Below are 18,654 nucleotides of genomic sequence, written 5' to 3'. Positions count from 1 at the left end.
CCATCACTTTCCAAGTGTCTGGAGCCTTACAGAGACTCCTAGGCATCCCCAAATTCCTTCCTGTGAGGTACCTGGTGATCTCTCAACAATGGGTACTGGTCACATTTGACTCCAGGTGACCCCACTCATTTAAAAAAAAAAAAAACTTCATGACCTGGAGGAGTACTTTCCTCCACCCAGATGAGTATGGGGAGAGTAAATCAGTGATAATAATCCTTCACATTCGTGAAGAAAGTCTCTGAATATCTGTGACATTCAAACATTCTTCAAGCAGTATGTTTTAATTGCATTTTAAGAGAGCACTCACTTTCACTGTCAAGATATGCCTCCCACAGAACAACCTCAGTTGCCTAATCAATGGAGACTTTAAAAGACTGAAGAGGAGGCTAGATCAATGAAATCATTCTCTAACTGATGATCTCAGCGTGATACAAGTTGAGCCCTAGCCTGTCTACTGAAATACTTCAGTAAATACTGAAATGTTTTGTTAGTTCCACCACATGGCAAAGCCCTCCACGCGTCTTCTCCCCTTTAGAAGAACACTGAATATATTTGTTGTTGTTGGGTCTATTCCAATTAGGCTCAGAACATTGATGTCTAGAAATAAAGCTTGTAAGGAGAGCAGTTTCTTTGCTACCATAAATGCTGTTGATTGGACAACTGGGAATCATCCACCAGATACAAACTACCAAAGCGACGTCTGACTGTTTGACTTGACTTCCTATAAGTGAAACTTGTTTATTATTTTCTCAGCCAGTACTCTCAGCTCCAAAGAAGTCCAGGGTGGAATATTTGAAGAAGCAGACCATTGAATATGTGAACTATTCCAAACAGGATCTAAACAGACTGGCCAGAGCTGAGCTGAGCACTCCATAGAAAAAGCACTGGGGTGTGTGGTCAGACCCTTGGTACTTAAATGAGGACTTTATCATTTACAGAAAGTAGCGTGGATCAGAGCCTCCTGAGTTTGCATTTCAGTACCAAAAAGACCATGTACTTGCTCTCAACAGAAGCAGCACTGAGTCATACAGCCTGTAAACACATCTAAAAATAGATGATCACTCTTTTCTTTTTCCTACTTATTTCAACAATTTTCTCAAATTTTGAAGAAGGTCACCAGCTTGAAAAAACGTGAGGAGGATTGTGCAAAGTACCAGACCTCTAGTTTTCCAGCGCAACCACGAGCAGAAAGAAACCAACCACCGATCGCATGTCAGTGAAACATGTCATCGCTTATGACCTCTCTTAAGCTGTTCAACCACGTAGATGTGCCAGATGATCACTCACTGTCTGGGCTGGTGCCCTGTACCCTGATGACCATCACCTCAGAGGCTCTGGACACACCCCCAGCAGGATCTGCACATTTTTTCCGCTCTTATCAAACGCTACCCCCACTCTAGATCTCCTCCCTCTCAGTAGATGACCACACCCTTCTACTTTGCAAAGTTTCCTCAAAACTCCAACCTCTGAAGGCCTCTGAAATTGTTCCCAATTTAGGGTTGCCAGATTGAGCCAATAAAAATACAGATGCCCAGTTAAATCGGGATTGCAGATAAACAACAGGAGATATTTATACAAAAATAATATTCATTATTTATCTGAAATTCCAATTTCACTGGATGACTTGTATTTTTCTGGCAACTTTCCCCAAAATCACAGCTTGTTTTCTTACCTCAAGACTTGTAGGAAGGTGATAATTCTAAAACAAAATGCTGATTTTTCTCCTTCTGCTACTTTTATCTTTCCATAATATCTTCAAGGCTGTCAAAGAAAGATTCCTCACGTGTACACCCCACCCAAACCATTTGTTGTGGCGATTTAGTTGCTAAGTTGTGTCCGACTCTTTCGAAACACCGTGGACTATAGTCTGCCAGTCTCTTCTGTCTGTGAAATTTTTCAGGCAAGAATACTGGAGTGAATTGCCATTTCCTCCTGCAGGGGGATCTTCCTGACCCAGCGATCAAACCTGTGTCTCCTGCATTGCAGGCGGATTCTTTACTGCTGAGCCACCAGTTCAGTCGCTCAGTTGTGTCCGACTCTTTGTGACCCCATGGACTGCAGCACGCCAGGCCTCCCTGTCCATCACCAACTCCCGGAGTTTACTCAAACTCATGTCCATTATGTCGTTGATGCCATCCAACCATCTCATCTTCTGTCGTCCCCTGGCAACACCAGAGTAGCACCCAAACCATAGCTTCAGTTTTATCTCCCCTATATTCCATCAGGATCATTTGTGTGTATGTGCTTGTGTTTGTTTGTTTGTTTTTGAGAATGGAGTGCTTCATGAGCAAAAAGGCAGAGGTAGCAAGCACAAATGGGGAATGCTCTTTTCTCATCTCTTTCATCTAAAAAGGAACCATAAATGGATGTTGAATTTTGTCAAAGGCTTTCTCTGCATCTATTGAGATAATCATATGGTTTTTATTTTTCAATTTGTTAATGTGGTGTATTACATTGATTGATTTGCGGATATTGAAGAATCCTTGCATCCCTGGGATAAAGCCCACTTGATCATGGTGTATGATCTTTTTAATGTGTTGTTGGATTCTGATTGCTAGAATTTTGTTAAGGATTTTTGCATCTATGTTCATCAGTGATATTGGCCTGTAGTTTTCTTTTTTTTGTGGCATCTTTGTCAGGTTTTGGTATTAGGGTGATGGTGGCCTCATAGAATGAGTTTGGAAGTTTACCTTCCTCTGCAATTTTCTGGAAGAGTTTGAGCAGGATAGGTGTTAGCTCTTCTCTAAATTTTTGGTAGAATTCAGCTGTGAAGCCGTCTGGACCGGTGCTTTTGTTTGCTGGAAGATTTTTGATTACAGTTTCAATTTCCATGCTTGTGATGGGTCTGTTAAGCTTTTCTATTTCTTCCTGGTCTAGTTTTGGAAAGTTGTACTTTTCTAAGAATTTGAAAGCTGTGGTACATATACACAATGGAGTATTACTCAGCCATTAAAAAGAATACATTTGAATCAGTTCTAATGAGGTGGATGAAACTGGAGCCTATTATACAGAGTGAAGTAAGCCAGAAGGAAAAACAGAAATACAGTATACTAACGCATATATATGGAATTTAGAAAGATGGTAACAATAACCTGGTGTACGAGACAGCAAAAGAGACACTGATGTATAGAACAGTCTTATGGACTCTGTGGGAGAGGGAGAGGGTGGGAAGATTTGGGAGAGTGACATTGAAACATGTAGAATATCATGTAAGAAACGAGTTGCCAGTCCAGGTTCGATCTGCGCGATACTGGATGCTTGGGGCTGGTGCACTGGGACGACCCAGAGGGATGGTGTGGGGAGGGAGGAGGGAGGAGGGTTCAGGATGGGGAACACATGTATGCCTGTGGCGGATTCATTTTGATATTTGGCAAAACTAATACAATTATGTAAAGTTTAAAAATAAAATAAAATAAAAAAAATAAATAAATAAATAAATAAATAAATAAATAAATAAAAAGGAACCATTCACCACTTGGGAGAGCAGGAGAACGAGGCTTAGAGAATTTCTGCCATGGGCAAACGCTCACACAGCACAGCAGGGGGGGAACCCAATTCCAACTGGCTCCCAGACCTGTGTTCTCAGTCTCTCCTGCAACACACCCTTTCCTCAGGCCTGGGGAGGGCAAGGGCTTGGTCCAGACAACACAAAAGAAGTTGAAGAAGAAAGGAAGTCTCTCTTTGTATAGATGGGGATCCTGGGGCCTAAGATAAGGCACTGGCTCCTGCCCAGGCAGTGAGTGTGTGTGGATGGGACAGACGTCGTGGCCCAGGGAGGCGTGTGCGCTCAGACTTAGTGGAGGTGCTCCTGCTGTGCCCAGGAGCCCCACGGGCACCAGAGCAGATGTTCAGTGGGCCAGCCTGGTGTGACCTGGGGCACCGTGCCAGAACAGGTGGCTGGGACCTTTGAAGTCCTTGCTTCGGGAGCCAGACATTGAAGAAGTTGAGCTCAGAAGGCCTGCAGAGAGGTGGGAGCACTCCCTCACAAAGGCCTGGATCTCTGGGGATCGACTCACTCCAGGGCTGCTCCTGCAGCTCCTCCATGAGCTTGGAGGGGATCCTGTTGGTGCTGATGAGCGGATGGCAGCCTAAGTGTGTTCGAGTCAAGGCCCCAGAGCACAGCGGAGGAGCAGGTTCAAAGAGGGCTCTTTGGTCATGCGGGGAGGGCAGCACTGAAGGATGGAAGTGGGGTCCATGGTCTTGAGAGAGAACGACCCAGTGTGGCTGGGGTGGCCATGGCCCACAACAGCAGTATCCGGAACCAAGTATATTTGTATCAATAGTTTCCCAAATAGTTGATATACTCTCTCTATAGTGCGACTGATCTGATCTGATCTGATAGCTTCTACTCTTTTCTTTAAAAAATAGGTTTATGAATATAGGATGTATTTCTTGCTTGTCATATATATTTTGTTTTTTACAAAAAATTGGATCACATTAAAGACGCTGTTAGCACACCTACTTTGAGATTCCCTCAAATTGCTGGAAAATAACAGGATTTTTAATAACTAAATAGTTTTTGCCATATGAATACTTTATTTTTTTCTCAATTAAGCACTCATTTTAGAAATGTTCATTTCCAGTGCTTCTACCATCTCAAAGAATGCTGTAAACAAAAATCCTAAACAGATCTCTGAGCAGGTCCTTGGTAATGTCCTTTGGAAAAGTCCTCGAAGGAGAATTTCTGGGTCAGGGTATACGTATTTTGAATATTTGGGGAGTTAATACTAACTTGCCACTCACTAAGGTTTTAATATTTTTATTTGTATGTGCCTAGATAACCATCAATTATCTTCATCATTTCCCCCTGATAGCCATCTCTGCCTTCCCACCCATTCTTGCCCACCCCTGGCCCCCATCAACCCATCCCTACCACCAAACACTCTGATTTCCTATTTTCCCCTCACTCTATTATAAAAAACAAACCTCACTGGGGGTCTTCTTCACCTGCTCCAGATTGTTCTAACAGTATCCTCCATTTGTGCATCTAATCCCAGCACAGAGCAAGTCACAGTAGCACAATAGTGGCTCGAAAAAGATTTAGTGAATGGATACTATGTATTTTAGTCCAGTCTTTTTTCCACATCAAAAATTGTCTAGTTTTCATTCAACAAAAATGCACTGAACTTTTGCAGACACTGTGCTAGCAGGTTGCTCAAAGGTGATTAAGACCTAGTTCCAGTAAATCAATTATACTTCAATAAAAATAAAAAGAAGGGAGACAGAGAGAAGAAAAAAAAAGACCTGGTCCTTACCCAGTTTGTGGTCTAGTGAGGGAAACAACTAAATGGAATACGTGGCTATGATAGGTGCAGTAATGGAGGTCTGTGTGTGACATGCAGACGCGAGCAGCCAAGAGACATTTACATTATCCCAGGTCTGTGTGTATGTCCTGCGTAGATAAAGAAAAGGTCTACCCATCTGTGGCCACAGCTCTTATTCTACCTTTAGTCTGTCCCTTTTACTCAGTAGCTCCAGGTTTGCTTTTAATTCTTCAGTGTGTCATCGGTCTTTTTTACTCTATTCTCAAACTGCAGCTCACCTTCAAATTGGAAAGGTAAAACTCTAGAATGGTAGAAGGTGAGGGCTACCTGTCCATGACGTGTCAGTTCACACAGCGAGAGATGTAAAGGAAAACGGTTCTATTCTTAAAAATCAATTTACTACAGAGTCTCCTCTCTAGAAGGCAGACTTCTTTTGTTTTAGTTCTGTTAGGACTCAAGAGAGATGCTTAGAATTTACAGTTAGTGGTAGCTGCCTTGGAGGGCGCTTGCAGTCAACTCTCATACTGTAGCCCCCCTCATTTCCTGAATCGCTCCCACCTTGCTCGGACTCCCCAAAGATGCATATAAGAATGTAACAAGATAAAAAGATACTACTCTTCATTCCTATAGAGGATTTACTACTCTTCATTCCTATCGAGGATTTCTGCCCTGAAACCCAGCTCTTTTTCCACCAAATGAATTGTCTCAATGACCCCAAAGAAAACCTGAAGATCTCGCCCTTATACATGGCTGGATTTCTGTTATTTGAAGCTAAATTGACTCCTGGATTCCCAGGAACTCATGAGAAAATCAACTTCCTAAAGTCTCCCCAAAGTCTCCTATGGATCCAAAGAATTACCATCTAAATGGTTTTCCAAAGTGTCCAGCCCAACATCTACCCCTTTGTCAACCAAATGGTTTTATTATTTCTGTTCCCTTTCCAAAAGGTTTGCCCCTGCAATTTTGTCATTTCTGTAATTGAAGAATGGGACTTAGGAGAGGACAAGAAAGAATATCCACAGTTTGGGTGTCACGTCTCAGGATGGATGTGTTTTTCCCACCTACTTCTAGTGATATCCTGTGGGTTCTTTCTAAATGATTCTATACACTCGTCTTCGTAAGTAGCCAAAACTCCTTGACACAGTACGGTGAGGGAGATAGGATATAGGATTCACAGAAGCACCTTCTGGCTGACTCATAACCCCATGACTGTTTGTATCATGCCCTGTGGGGTGGGGTGGTGTTGGCAGAAGGTTTCATGTGATATTTGCAGAGAATAATTGTCCCTAGTTCAGAAAGGTGACAAGAAGTTTGTCAAATTATCAAACTAAAAGTAGAAACCAATGACATGTCTTTTTATCTGCTTGTGGAAAATGTTTATAAGTCAGAACTATTATTAGGAGCCCAATAACCCTGAGAGTTTTGTCTTCATTATTTTTTAGTATTGCATGAGATAAGCTTATTAAGAGCATGCAATTTTAAAACCTTTATGTTCATAGAACTGGAATAACACCTGTAGGTAACCAAACTAAAATATGCCTTCAAGGGCATTTTCTGTCATTTTGTTATTGAATTTATTTCATCATACAAGAAAAAGAAAATAGCCATGATACTGTATCACTTATTTTTTAAAAATAATGATATTCTGGCAGCCTGCTGAAATGAAAGACAGTTCACCGAAACATAGTTTCCAGATAGGTTACACTCCATGGGCAACAGCAGAAACATCTTAAAACAGAATGTTGCCCCTTTATAGCTGGTAGAGGTTAAGGGTCCAAACTTTGAAATTATGAAGACAGGGTATTACATTTCAGACCTTCCATCTGTTAGCTGTATGAATTTTTTCATTTCCCTATACCTCAGTTTCCTCACCAGTGAAATGGGACTAATACTTACCTTTGTTGAGATCTTGTGAGGATTAAAGAGACAGTCCACTGTGTTAAGTATATAGTGAGTGCTCAATAAATGAGAATTAGACACCTGACTATATTTAAAATAGCACAAGCTGGTGCGGGTATAGAAGCGAGTAACCTAAAGGAGGGCTTCCTGGGTGGCTCGATGTTAAAGAACCCACTCGCCAATGTAGGAGATGCAGATTCAGTCTCTACATCGGGAAGATCCCCTGGAGAAGGCAATGGCACCCCACTCCAGTATTCTTGCCTGGACAATCGCATGGACAGAGGAGCCTGGCGGGCTGCAGTCCATGGGGTCGCAGAGAGTTGGACACGACTGAGTGACTGAACACACACATGGTCGAGGTAACACATTTCTTGAAGAGTTCTCTAGTGAGACCTGTTGAAGAGAACGGTTTTCCATGGCCACTAGTACTTCCTGATTCTGAACTTGTGGACAAAGACAGTGACATTGCCGCAGGAAGATTTGTTTGTAATCCCCCTGCTATGTATATGCAAGTCCCACAAAAATAAAAACTATATTTTTATCAACCAAAAAAGCTAATGAGGGACAAGAAATGATCTTCTATAGACAAAAATTTCTTAAAAACCATTTTAGAAAAATACCAAAAATGCATGCCATTTTATAGATCAATTCCAAAGATTTTTGAAAGGAACACTTTCCTTGATTATTGTAATCCAAATCTCCACCACACACAGTGCATAAAGACAAAGGCCAGCTGCGCTGTGAGCAAAGAACAGGGCATGTCCCTGAAACCATCATTAGGTGCAAAAGCAAAATATTCTTTCCTAACAGCCTCGCTCTGGATGTCGACTAAGAGAAGGAGAAAGGTAAACCTACTAGCAAACCAGGCCTGGGCACAGGGACTAATTTTAATAAATCAGGACAGAACATGAAAATGTCAACTTAATCAAGCATTTAAATTTTATTAATCAAGCCTAATTTTTATGAGTGCAAATAATCACTGAAGCTGGACAAATTTGTTCTCGATTGCATCAGAAACATAATTTTAATATTTAATGGACTGATGAATTTAAATGGAGAATTATCTTTATGAAACATGCTCTTCATAATTTGCCATTAAATGAGAAATAAAAAAAATCAACATAAATCTTACATAAAGGTTATTTAACTAAATGTTGGTACTATAAATATTATAAATACATTATGCACTAATTTAGCAATCACGCAGTACACTACATAAAGCCGAAATGATAAGTGGACCAGGCAAGGTTTTCCTAGAACATAGAGCTCTTGTGTTATATTGTGGGAAGCTCATGATAAAACGGTTACGGAGGTTTTGTGTGAGGTTTCACGAACATTCTTTTCATTCAGGCTTTTGTGCTACAATTCACCATTCACCACAGACATTCTTTCCAGTCCCAATGCAGGTCTAAACCCACATGGGCTGTCTTTTGTGAAGTGATTATTCTTTACAAAAAGATAAAAAATATTTTATCATTATTATTTATAGAAAAGAGATACAAGGAAAACACTGAAGTTTTCTGACTGATTTTTTTGACATTCAAAATATGCTCCATTTTTAAAGTTAGACTTTCTGATATAATGTCCTCAGGCCTCAAAATATTCTAGGCACAAAGGGGGAAAAAAAAAAAAAAACAGAAAAAGAAAAATCAAATTAGCATCAGAATATTTTTCTCTTCAAATGTCCACCTATTCTCACTCCTCTACTACTCCCAATTATAGTGCTTAAAATAGGCAGTAGCAGTGAATTTTTTTAAGATAATCAAACCTAACAGAGCAGTATGGTTCAAAAGTTTGCTTGTATTAATCTCCAAGATAAATTTTTTGTTTTGTTTTCAAATTCTATTCTTTAAAGGAACCTAATCTTCCCAAAGTGTAGCATTCCCCTTATATCTGCTAAACTATACACTTACCTGTAAAGAACTTCTTGCCTATTGTACCTCTAATGCTCCCGCACATACCTGAAAAGATTGGACGTCATAGCAGCTCCATCTTTCTGCTTTGCAGAAAATGTTTTAAATAGATTATGTGGTCTCTTTATTAGGCATATTTAAAAATTCTTAAGGTTGTTTCTAAAATCTGAAAAATGTACAATTGTGCCTTTTTTGGTTATAAATCTGTGTTTCTGGAATGGAAATTTGGTTTTATAGAGAGAGGCTAAAGCACATAATTTTCTTTTTGATTTGCAATCCATCTATTATTAATAAACAAAAATGTTTAGCTTTGAAAATATTAAATTTTCATAAAATAGATTAGTAATAAGACTAGCTAGCTTTTCATTTCTTTTGGAAAAAACAGGTTAAACAATTCAATTTTGTGGGGTTTTTTTGTATAATTTTTAACCTGAAAAATTTTGCTTCAGGAAAGCATTAGTTTTTAAAAAGCACATTGCAGGTTAATAGTTGACCTATTTTTCCCTACTCAGTCAAATTAATATGCAATATCCTAAAGATGCTAAGATTAGAATTTTCCCTGCAAGCAAAAATACATTACATTGTGAAGCCTTTAGATGGAGACATAGTTCAAATAAACACTAGAAATCTGTTCACAGTGCTTTGTGTAAGCATAAGAATGAACATTTAAGAATACCAAGAAGGAAATATGAAAAGAAATTCATTTAAGATGCTTATACTGATTATAGAATTTATACTGTATTTAGCATTTCTGAATGGAAGGGTTTTTCTGCATATTAAGCTGACACTTAAAAACTAAAAGGTTACATACTCTTGGCCAGTAAAGTAAATTTACTGTCCTTGCACCCTGCAGCAAAGCATATTATACTGCAAATAAGAATGCTGTTGTTGATGATGCAGAATACAGGCTGTATGTAATCAGTGGCATGCATCAAAAGTCATCTGATAGTCACATTAAAGCCACATTTCCTATTAAGAATCAGACTAAATTACAGCATGGCACTTCCCAGAATGAGCCAAGGAAATGCATTCTGCAAGAAGAAATAATTGTATTTGAGTGTCTCTGTAAAAATCAGGAAGTCTTTTAGCAGTAAGTAATAATGCTTTTCTTTTTAGTCTGCCTTCTTTTGTATTGCAATATATTCAGCTTCACTGGCAAGCCTATCACACTAATTATTATTACATCTAGTGGTTCAGTTATCTTGATGACTACTGTAGCTGAAATACTCCAAGGTCAAATCCTTAATAGCGTGAATCAAACTAAGCAGCCATCACACTTGCAGTTGCTTTTGAGATAGGCTGGATGAAACAGTATATTCCAGACCTGTTTATGGGTTGTATTATTCCTTCAGATGTGGAGTAAATTATACGTACAGTTTAATTGTGCCATTCATTTTGCAAAAGTTCCTTCTCAGAAATCTTGAGAGGTACAGGTGTCTTGTGGTAAAAATGGGAGTGCAAGCCCACCTGTAATGATCGTATTGACCAAGAACGTCTTCAGCCCAACCTCCGGTGCTTTTAAGTGATCTGACATAATCTGAGCGGTTATATGCATCTTCTCAATTCATAGACTTTCAATAAATTCATGTGATATTTGCACATGTAATACATCCATTGGCACACAAATGCATGTTCTGCTTGGTTTATGTACCCGTGAAATGATGTAAATGAACTCTAGACCATGTTGAAGCAAACTGCTCTACCCAAATTCCTCCGTATCTCTAGGGTGGAAATAAGCATTCAGTTTGTAATGTACCCAAATATAAGCATCTGTACACATTTGAATGTTCTATGACTATGAAATCAAATAGGAAATGTCTTTCTTTTGTGACAATTTCTTTAATTTTTTAACATCGCAGTTGCACATCTGGACAGCAGTGATTTCTTCTTTAATTTAAATGTGTTGCTTTTTTATAGACCATTTAGAGTAAGGCAATTTGAATTGTGCAACTCTTCATTCTGAACATAGCAAAACATCCATTTAATTCAAGGATTATTTCTGAGGGAAAAAGTAAACACACAAAAGAAACTGGTTTGTGTCAGCTTTGGCTTTCCAGGGTTTTTGGCTCTGTGGTACTCAATACTTTCTTACGAAGGTAATATAACCAAGATTTGTTGTTGTTGTTTAAAGAGATATAAATCAGTGGCAGACTTTAGCCTAGACAAAATTATAGTACAACGTGTTTTAAGAATTATTGGTGGAAATTTTATTCCCTTCTTTTTAAAATCATTTTAGCTTTATACCATGCACCCTTAATTAATATTAAAAAGCAGTACTTAGGGTCCACTGTCTTATGATGATTTTAATAATGAAATTTACCTGAATCTACTTTCCCTCATCCTTCCACTGTTTTGTTATCTTTTTTTTTTCTTGCTGGTCCCCCCCTTATATATCTTTGTCTAGTGGAATAATTCTAAACATAGTTATCATACCTTTATTCAGATTACCAGCATCATTTTTAACATCTTCAGCCAAATAAAATTTTATTTCCTTGCAAATCATAAAGCATTTAGTTGTGTCAAATTATCATTAAAAGTCATAATATTAATAGAGCATCTATACAACTGTATAAAATATATAGGTTCCACAGATACAATGTTGCTCCATTTTGAAAATGGCTTTTTTACAATAAACAGCCACATATTATGTGTTATATGTTAATGACAAATGTTCAGCAAATATGGACTATGAAAGAAGAAATATTATGCTTTTAAAAATAGTGTGATCTGCTTATCCTTTGGCTGTCAGGTAGCTAGAATGCTGCATTTGGGCCTGTCTACATGTGTTTTTTAAAATGTCATCTTTATTAGTATTACGTTCAAGGAATAGTACCAAGAATCAGTTTCTTTCAAGACCTTCCTCCACTGTGTGGCATATAAGTCTGTGACGAGCGACATTACAGAAGGTCATGTCACTTTTAACTGCTTGCATTACATCTTTCTGATTTCCCTAGTGCCCTTCCTTTGTTTGATTAATACTACTTGCTTTCAAGCAAGGTATCAGAAAGTATAATTTGGAAAAAAGAATTCTAGAGCCAATCTCAGATAGCCTCCCTCAAGAAAAGAGGAAAAAACCCCAACTTTGCAAAAATGTATCCTTTCTAACACAGGCATTTTTTGGTACTTTTCATTTTTTTCTCAAGGAAATCCTACAGATGTGTTGCTATTAAATTATTGCTGACAACTCTTTGGGCAACTGGACTTTGTATACATGAAAACAAAACTATGTAGTCCTTACTTGGTTTTATTTGCAGAGGAAAGAACTGGAATTTGAGACTGGAACTTTCATTTTATTTGTTTTCCTTAGTTAAGTGTTAAACTCCAGCCCTCTCTTTCTAAATAGTAGGTGTTACTTGAGTTCTCTGGGAAAGTTTGCAATTTTGTGCAATTATTACATGCACTTCAGTGATATATACGGTTTGTTTTTAAAAGCTCAGTTTGCAGTTTCTGTATTCATTGCATTTGGTCAAGGCTCTTGTCTTAGAGCACATTCTAGCTTCTGAGGTACTTGCTGTCAAAGTCATCCGTTTCGTTGGACTGTTAAAGCCTGAAAGTGAGTTGTGAAACCATTATCATTTTAATTGGGAATCTTTATCCGCAGCTCTACCTGTGCCCCTTTATGTAATTCTTAGTTTCAGTGAAATATGAATCAGAATTGTATGTGTCATTCAGAACCCTGAATATTTTTGTCCAGGAAAATAAATGCATCATTTAAGTTCCAAAAATTAATGTTTAAATATTATTAACTGGATGTCTTTTCTAATTTTATTAGTCATACACATTTTTTAAGTACTTTGGTACAGGTATTGTGCTGAGCACTTTAAATATTAATACATTATCTCATTGGATACCTAATCAACGCTGTGGGGTAGGTGCTATGATCGTCTCCATTTTCCAAGGCACCTTAAGTAAGCATCATCTGAGCAAAATGTAACCGTGGTATACATTCTGAAGCTGCTTAAAGGCATCCCTAGGAACCATCTGTATTATACATCCTCACTTGTAGATGTTTATGTAGTAACATTAAAATATCACTGGAGGAGGGGAAAAGCCGTCACTCGAGGGCTGCAATACAACACAACAGCCTCTCTTGAACACAGCACTTTGCTGCCAAATGTAAAGCAAATGGTTGTGTTGGGTGGTTCTGGCCGCACATTTGTGGAGCAATTGTGCGTAGCCAATTACCGACTTGTGCAGGGTGGGAACTGTTTGGGTTTTGCGAATGAAGGGTCTGATTCTGTAGACCTCTTTTGAGGTGTTCTTGAACATAAGGTCTGCAGCTGACTTGTGAAATGTGTAAATTAAGTTCTTGGTTTGTTTCCTGGTTTAATAATATTTTTAATTTTGGAAAATTAACTTGAAGATATTGGAGAACTCCAAATCTTGAAATGATAGTTAGATATCCATGTTTTCTCTTGCCTGGCAAATCTTTGAAAACACTTTGAATATTTGCTTTTATTAATCTGCATCATTGATTCAATGTCTTTGCAGGTGAGCTAGTTGAGTTCTGTCAAATTAATGACAGGCCTTCTACCAGTTGTACAAAGATATGAAGCATAGATTATGTATTTCTCTGTTCAGTCTATCAACAAATATTTCTTGAACACTTATTATGAACTGCTAGCCCCAATCTGCGGAGAAGGCAATGGCACCCCACTCCAGCACTCTTGCCTGGAAAATCTTATGGATGGAGGAGCCTGGTGGGCTGCAGTCCATGGGGTCGCTAAGAGTCGGACACGACTGAGCGACTTCACTTTCACTTTTCACTTTCACGCATTGAAGAAGGAAATGGCAACCCACTCCAGTATTCTTGCCTGGAGAATCCCAGGGACGGGGGAGCCTGGTGGGCTTCCGTCTATGGGGTCTCACAGAGTCGGACACGACTGAAGCAACTTAGCAGCAGCAGCAGCAGGCCCAATCTGACACCATTTTCCCTTCCTTGCATCTGTAGTGTGATATGATAATTACTGAAGAGGAGAGACATATAATACAGACTTAACAATAACTATCTAAAATATTGTTTGATTTTTTTTATGTACAAGAATAAAAGTATATTAATTTCATATTTCATATATGACTATATGGGTAATTTTAGGGGAAAATTACTTAATCTGATATATATCAAATGATCATATTGTATACCTCAATATATATAGTTTTTTTTAAAAATAGGTAGTGACCAACCTTTAAAAATTATTTAATATAAACCTAACATTTGAAACATCATTTTATTAGAGTTACAAAATTATAATCATTAAAAAGATCATGTAAGGGTTAGATCAGTCCTTCTCTTGTTTTCCTTTTCCTCCCCACACTTTTTTTTTTAATTTTTTTGGTGTTTGAACTGGGCAGAGTTTAAGAGCTGGCTCTGCTATCCCACAACCTGAGTTTGAATTCTAGTTTAGCTACTTGGTGTTTGGTGGGTTCTTCTGATGCAATGTAATGTACTGAAAATCCGTGACTGCTTTTCCTGTATCAGCTTCCCTCACAAAGGGCCCAGGTTGGAATAACCTGGTGCATAGCACCTCAGTTACACATTGCCACTGTTGTTGCCTATGTGTGTACGATTCATGCTTCAAATTTTCAGGAAATTAAAAGGAAACAGGAAAGGCTATCTCATATCCCCCATTTGAATTCTATTGGATTATAAGCCTCTTGAGGGCTGAAATGAAGTATCTGTGTTATCCATCTTAGTATTTCCACAATCACTAGTACCATATGCCTTGGACAAGGGCATTTGTAACAAATGCTTATGGAATGACTGAGTGTAGTTAGAATGTCAAGAGTCCTTCATTCTTGCTGAGGTTGAATTGCTTTAGATGTTCCCAAAATAAGTGTAAACTCTCCCCCGATACTGGAAACAGCACACTGTGTCACTCTGGTTCTTTTGAAATGCTGAATGTCCAAATGAAAGGCCATTTAATAGAAAATTTAAAGTATGGTAGTAAATTAGGAACAATTTCCCAGTTTGCCAAGTGCTTTTCGTTATATTTTACTTCATGACAACTAGAAGTTTGTGTTTGGGCTCTTCTTTTAAATCAGTGCATGCTTTTAAAATATTTGAGAAAAATTATTAGAATAACTAAGGGTCCTGATGTGTTACTTCAGTCTATGTAACTCTCTGTTTAGTAAGTCTTCATTATTGAAATTTTCATTCATAGCACATTCCTGTGTCTATCAAAGAGCTGCATGGAAGAAGAGTTAGCTACCTCTGTCTTCTAAAGTTATGAGCTTTGGAAAAAGGTTTAAAAATATTTGATGACCATGATTTTATTGAATTTATTCAGAGATAAAGATACTGGATAAAAATATAAAAGCACCACAAGAATTAAAAGTTATGTTAAATGACATAAATGCAATCATAAGTTGGCACATAGCTGAACAATAACTCCCTTCAAAGTTGTAAAATTTTTGGTTTCCGTGAAGTGTGTGTGTATAAAAACATAATAAAACACCTGAAATGGGGTGAAGTCTCGTTTGTAATGCCTGCAGTTATATATTGATCCAGGAAAGGGGAAATTATTTAGCAAATCCAAAATGACTATTTCATTCTGCTGAAGTAGATAAACCAGGAGCTATTAAAAAATATATGTATGCATATCTGTCCTCATGGGCTATATACACGTGTTATACACACTTGATTATTGAATGAATTTCTCATTTTCTTTCAATAGTAATGTCCATTCTCATAACATAATCCATGTGTAAAATCGCAGAGAATAAACATTAGAGTTTCAAGTAATCCAGAAAAGGAAGAGGTAATTCAGAGATAGTCAAAAGTTGACATTTTTACATCAGAATTCAAATTGGAGCCATGAAAGATATTGTTAGCTTTATGCCATAGATCACTAGCATGAATCAATGAGCTGACAATTTTTTATCTTAGGGTTTGGTGACAAGTAAATTAGAAAATAGCAGAGCTGTATTCTGCTTAGTTATCTAGCTCCAAATTTAAAGTGCCTAATTCATATAGACAGTGGAGTAGGTGAAAAAAAAAAAAAAAAGAAATCTCCTGATTTAAAGCATCCTTCAAATTAACGTTGGTTTACCTTAAGCGTAGTTCCGATTCTTTAAGTCGTCACAGAACATTTCACACAAATAGGGTTCCCCTGACTGGGGACTCAGGTCCCTGGCGTTCATCAATTAAATGCATAGCATTTTCCTAATCCCTGCCTCTAGATCAAATATTCCTTCTCAGTGCCTCTGTTTCAAATGTTAATAAAGTTTTCATTTCCAAAAGGCTCAAAATGACAGAACAAAATTGTCTCTCTTAAAAAGCAGGAAAACGACTTCTGTTTCTTGTCTGCAGGTAGTGGAGGACATGTTGGAGGACGAGGAAGAAGAAGATGACAAAGATGACAAGGTAATTATCTTTCCCGGCACTCGGGTACCTGGGGACGGGGAAATGTAGACATGACGCTGTTTTCACAGACAGTTAAAAAAGGAGTTGAAGTGTTTTGAGTCCAGAAAATTGGACAGTGCTGTTTATCATCCTAACAATGCCACTGCATGTTGCAAAGAGGCAGAGAGGGCTATAAATCGTCTTCGCTTTTGTCCAGAGCTGGGTCAAATATTTTTCTGCCAGGAACAAAAAAAAATAATAATAATAATAATTCAGCTTGTCTGGAACTTGATAGCTCTCACGAAGATAACTGCAGTGACAACTGTTTTTGAAGGGCAAAAATTTGTCCTATCTCGAGTATTACAAATCAGGCTACACTTTGGGGGAAGAGAGAAGTGAAAAAATAGCAGCCTGTGTGCGTTAAACATGGATATCGTCATCTGTAATTTTCCAAGAATTGCTCAGCAAATGAACACATGTGTACAGAGGGCTCTGGAGGGCCTTTAAATAATCCCAATGCTCACTGCCCCTGGTCTAGACTTGGAAACAGCCCTATGATTCCTTGGTCTGGAAAGTCTGTGCAGAGAGGCTCGTGTGTCAGTTGCTGGTTGGCTTGTGGATGGTGACCACAGTAAATAACAGCTGGTTTCTGGGACAGCTTGAATTGGTTGTCCCCTAGAGAGAGGGGACAAGTAGAGAGAGAAACCAGAATGACCTTGCTCCGCTGCAGCAGTACCTGGAGTCAGGAGGACAGCTTTCTATGTCACGGAGACTACTGATGATGGTTTATGGCATCATCTTTGGGCATTTCTGCATCTAAAACCTAAAAAGTCTTAGGGTGAGATTGGGAGCAGGGGTGAGAATGAGCATTCATTTTGACCACATCGTTCCGCATATAAAGCCTGAGTTTTGACCTACACTGAATCTGTCTGACTTCTTTTCTAGTAAAGCACTGAAATTTTTTGAAGGAAGGAGAAAAACAGTGTATCTTAATTTATGCCCTTGACCTTTGATTCCAGTAGAGATGTACACTTATATCCCAGTGTAAGAATTTGTGTGCTAGAAGCAAGCATTGGAAATGTCAAAAAAAAAAAAAAAATTCACAGTGATTTGTTAACTTCCTGAATGATTTTTTTCCCAATAGTCAATGCTAGAAGGAAAATAGAAAGATACACATACACAAGCACACACATGTACCTTCTTTCTCCAAGTACATTCTTTCTCCCTTCTACTGCTATTTCAAACATTTTAAAATCGATAGCGCTTTTATGTAAAATGTTTCTTCTGGATATCATTTAGTCATTAGCAACATCCTCAAGCATTAACAAAAATCTCCTTTCTGCAAAAACACATATGTGCTTGTTTCTAATGTTGAATAACATGAGCATACACTCCCGGCAATAAATGATATGATTTATTGTTAAGGTCAGTTGTGGAGCTGTAGAGAGCTTGTATTTTAACTCAGCACGCCAGCTCTGAATCATCATTCCTCTGCTGATAAACACTGAGCTGCCATCCATTTATGGCCATTTTTCCCTTGCTTGTTGCTGCTTTATTATTAAAGCCACCATAAAGATCCATTCTAGCAGCAAGTGTCTCCCAAGAAATGTTCATAAATGGAAACCCTTAGTGAAGTCTGATGCTTCAACACCCCTGCTTGAAGTCAACCTATATTTTTTTAGTCACTTTGTTTGATATCCTACACACTAATCTCCCTTTGGGGTCATTTTTTTAATAGAGAAGATGTTTGTGGAAAACCAGTAGCATACCTGGTTAACCAGATTACCAAAACATAGATATCAAGTAGAAGGTGCCATGTGGAAGACAATTCCAAACTCAGGGGTGGCATCTGTTGTTATGTGGTGTTTGATTGTCTGGAATTGACACCTTGGTTCTAACACATTTTCAGATCTGGTTTACTAAAGTTGACTGAAGTTTACTAAAGTTTACTAAAGTGAGTGCTTAAATAACTCTATGAATTCACCTCTATTCTGCATAGGATGCCAAAAAACAGTGGTGTTTTCCATATGAAAGGATTGTGAGCTGATTTTCATAAATCCACCCCTTTATTTGAGTGATATATTAGAGGGTTTTGCTTTTATTTACTCATAACACAATTGATAATATAAAAACATATCTGAACAAAAAGAAAATCTCAAATGTAATAATTTACAATAGACTTTTAGGGACTTGAATAATAGAGGGAAGAATCTTAGAGTGGAAATCTTATATTCTG

At 38.1% G+C, this 18,654-nt stretch overlaps 1 protein-coding gene across 14 annotated transcripts in view; it reads left to right on the top strand.

Moving 5' to 3' along the window:
• The window catches only part of MCTP1 (multiple C2 and transmembrane domain containing 1), a 572,148-nt gene that overhangs the window by 475,348 nt on the left and 78,146 nt on the right, over positions 1–18,654 (top strand). For all 14 annotated transcript variants that reach the window (XM_070373140.1, XM_070373142.1, XM_070373137.1 and 11 more), the window contains one exon: positions 16,386–16,439. In XM_070373140.1, coding sequence (XP_070229241.1) covers positions 16,386–16,439 — 54 coding nt within the window. The remainder of the gene's footprint in view (positions 1–16,385; positions 16,440–18,654) is intronic.

Source organism: Bos mutus, chromosome 7 (assembly GCF_027580195.1).
Source record: "Bos mutus isolate GX-2022 chromosome 7, NWIPB_WYAK_1.1, whole genome shotgun sequence".
NCBI classification, from domain to species: domain Eukaryota; kingdom Metazoa; phylum Chordata; class Mammalia; order Artiodactyla; family Bovidae; genus Bos; species Bos mutus.
The sequence above is the reverse complement of the archived record's forward strand: the minus strand, read 5'-3'. Positions and strand labels throughout refer to the sequence as shown.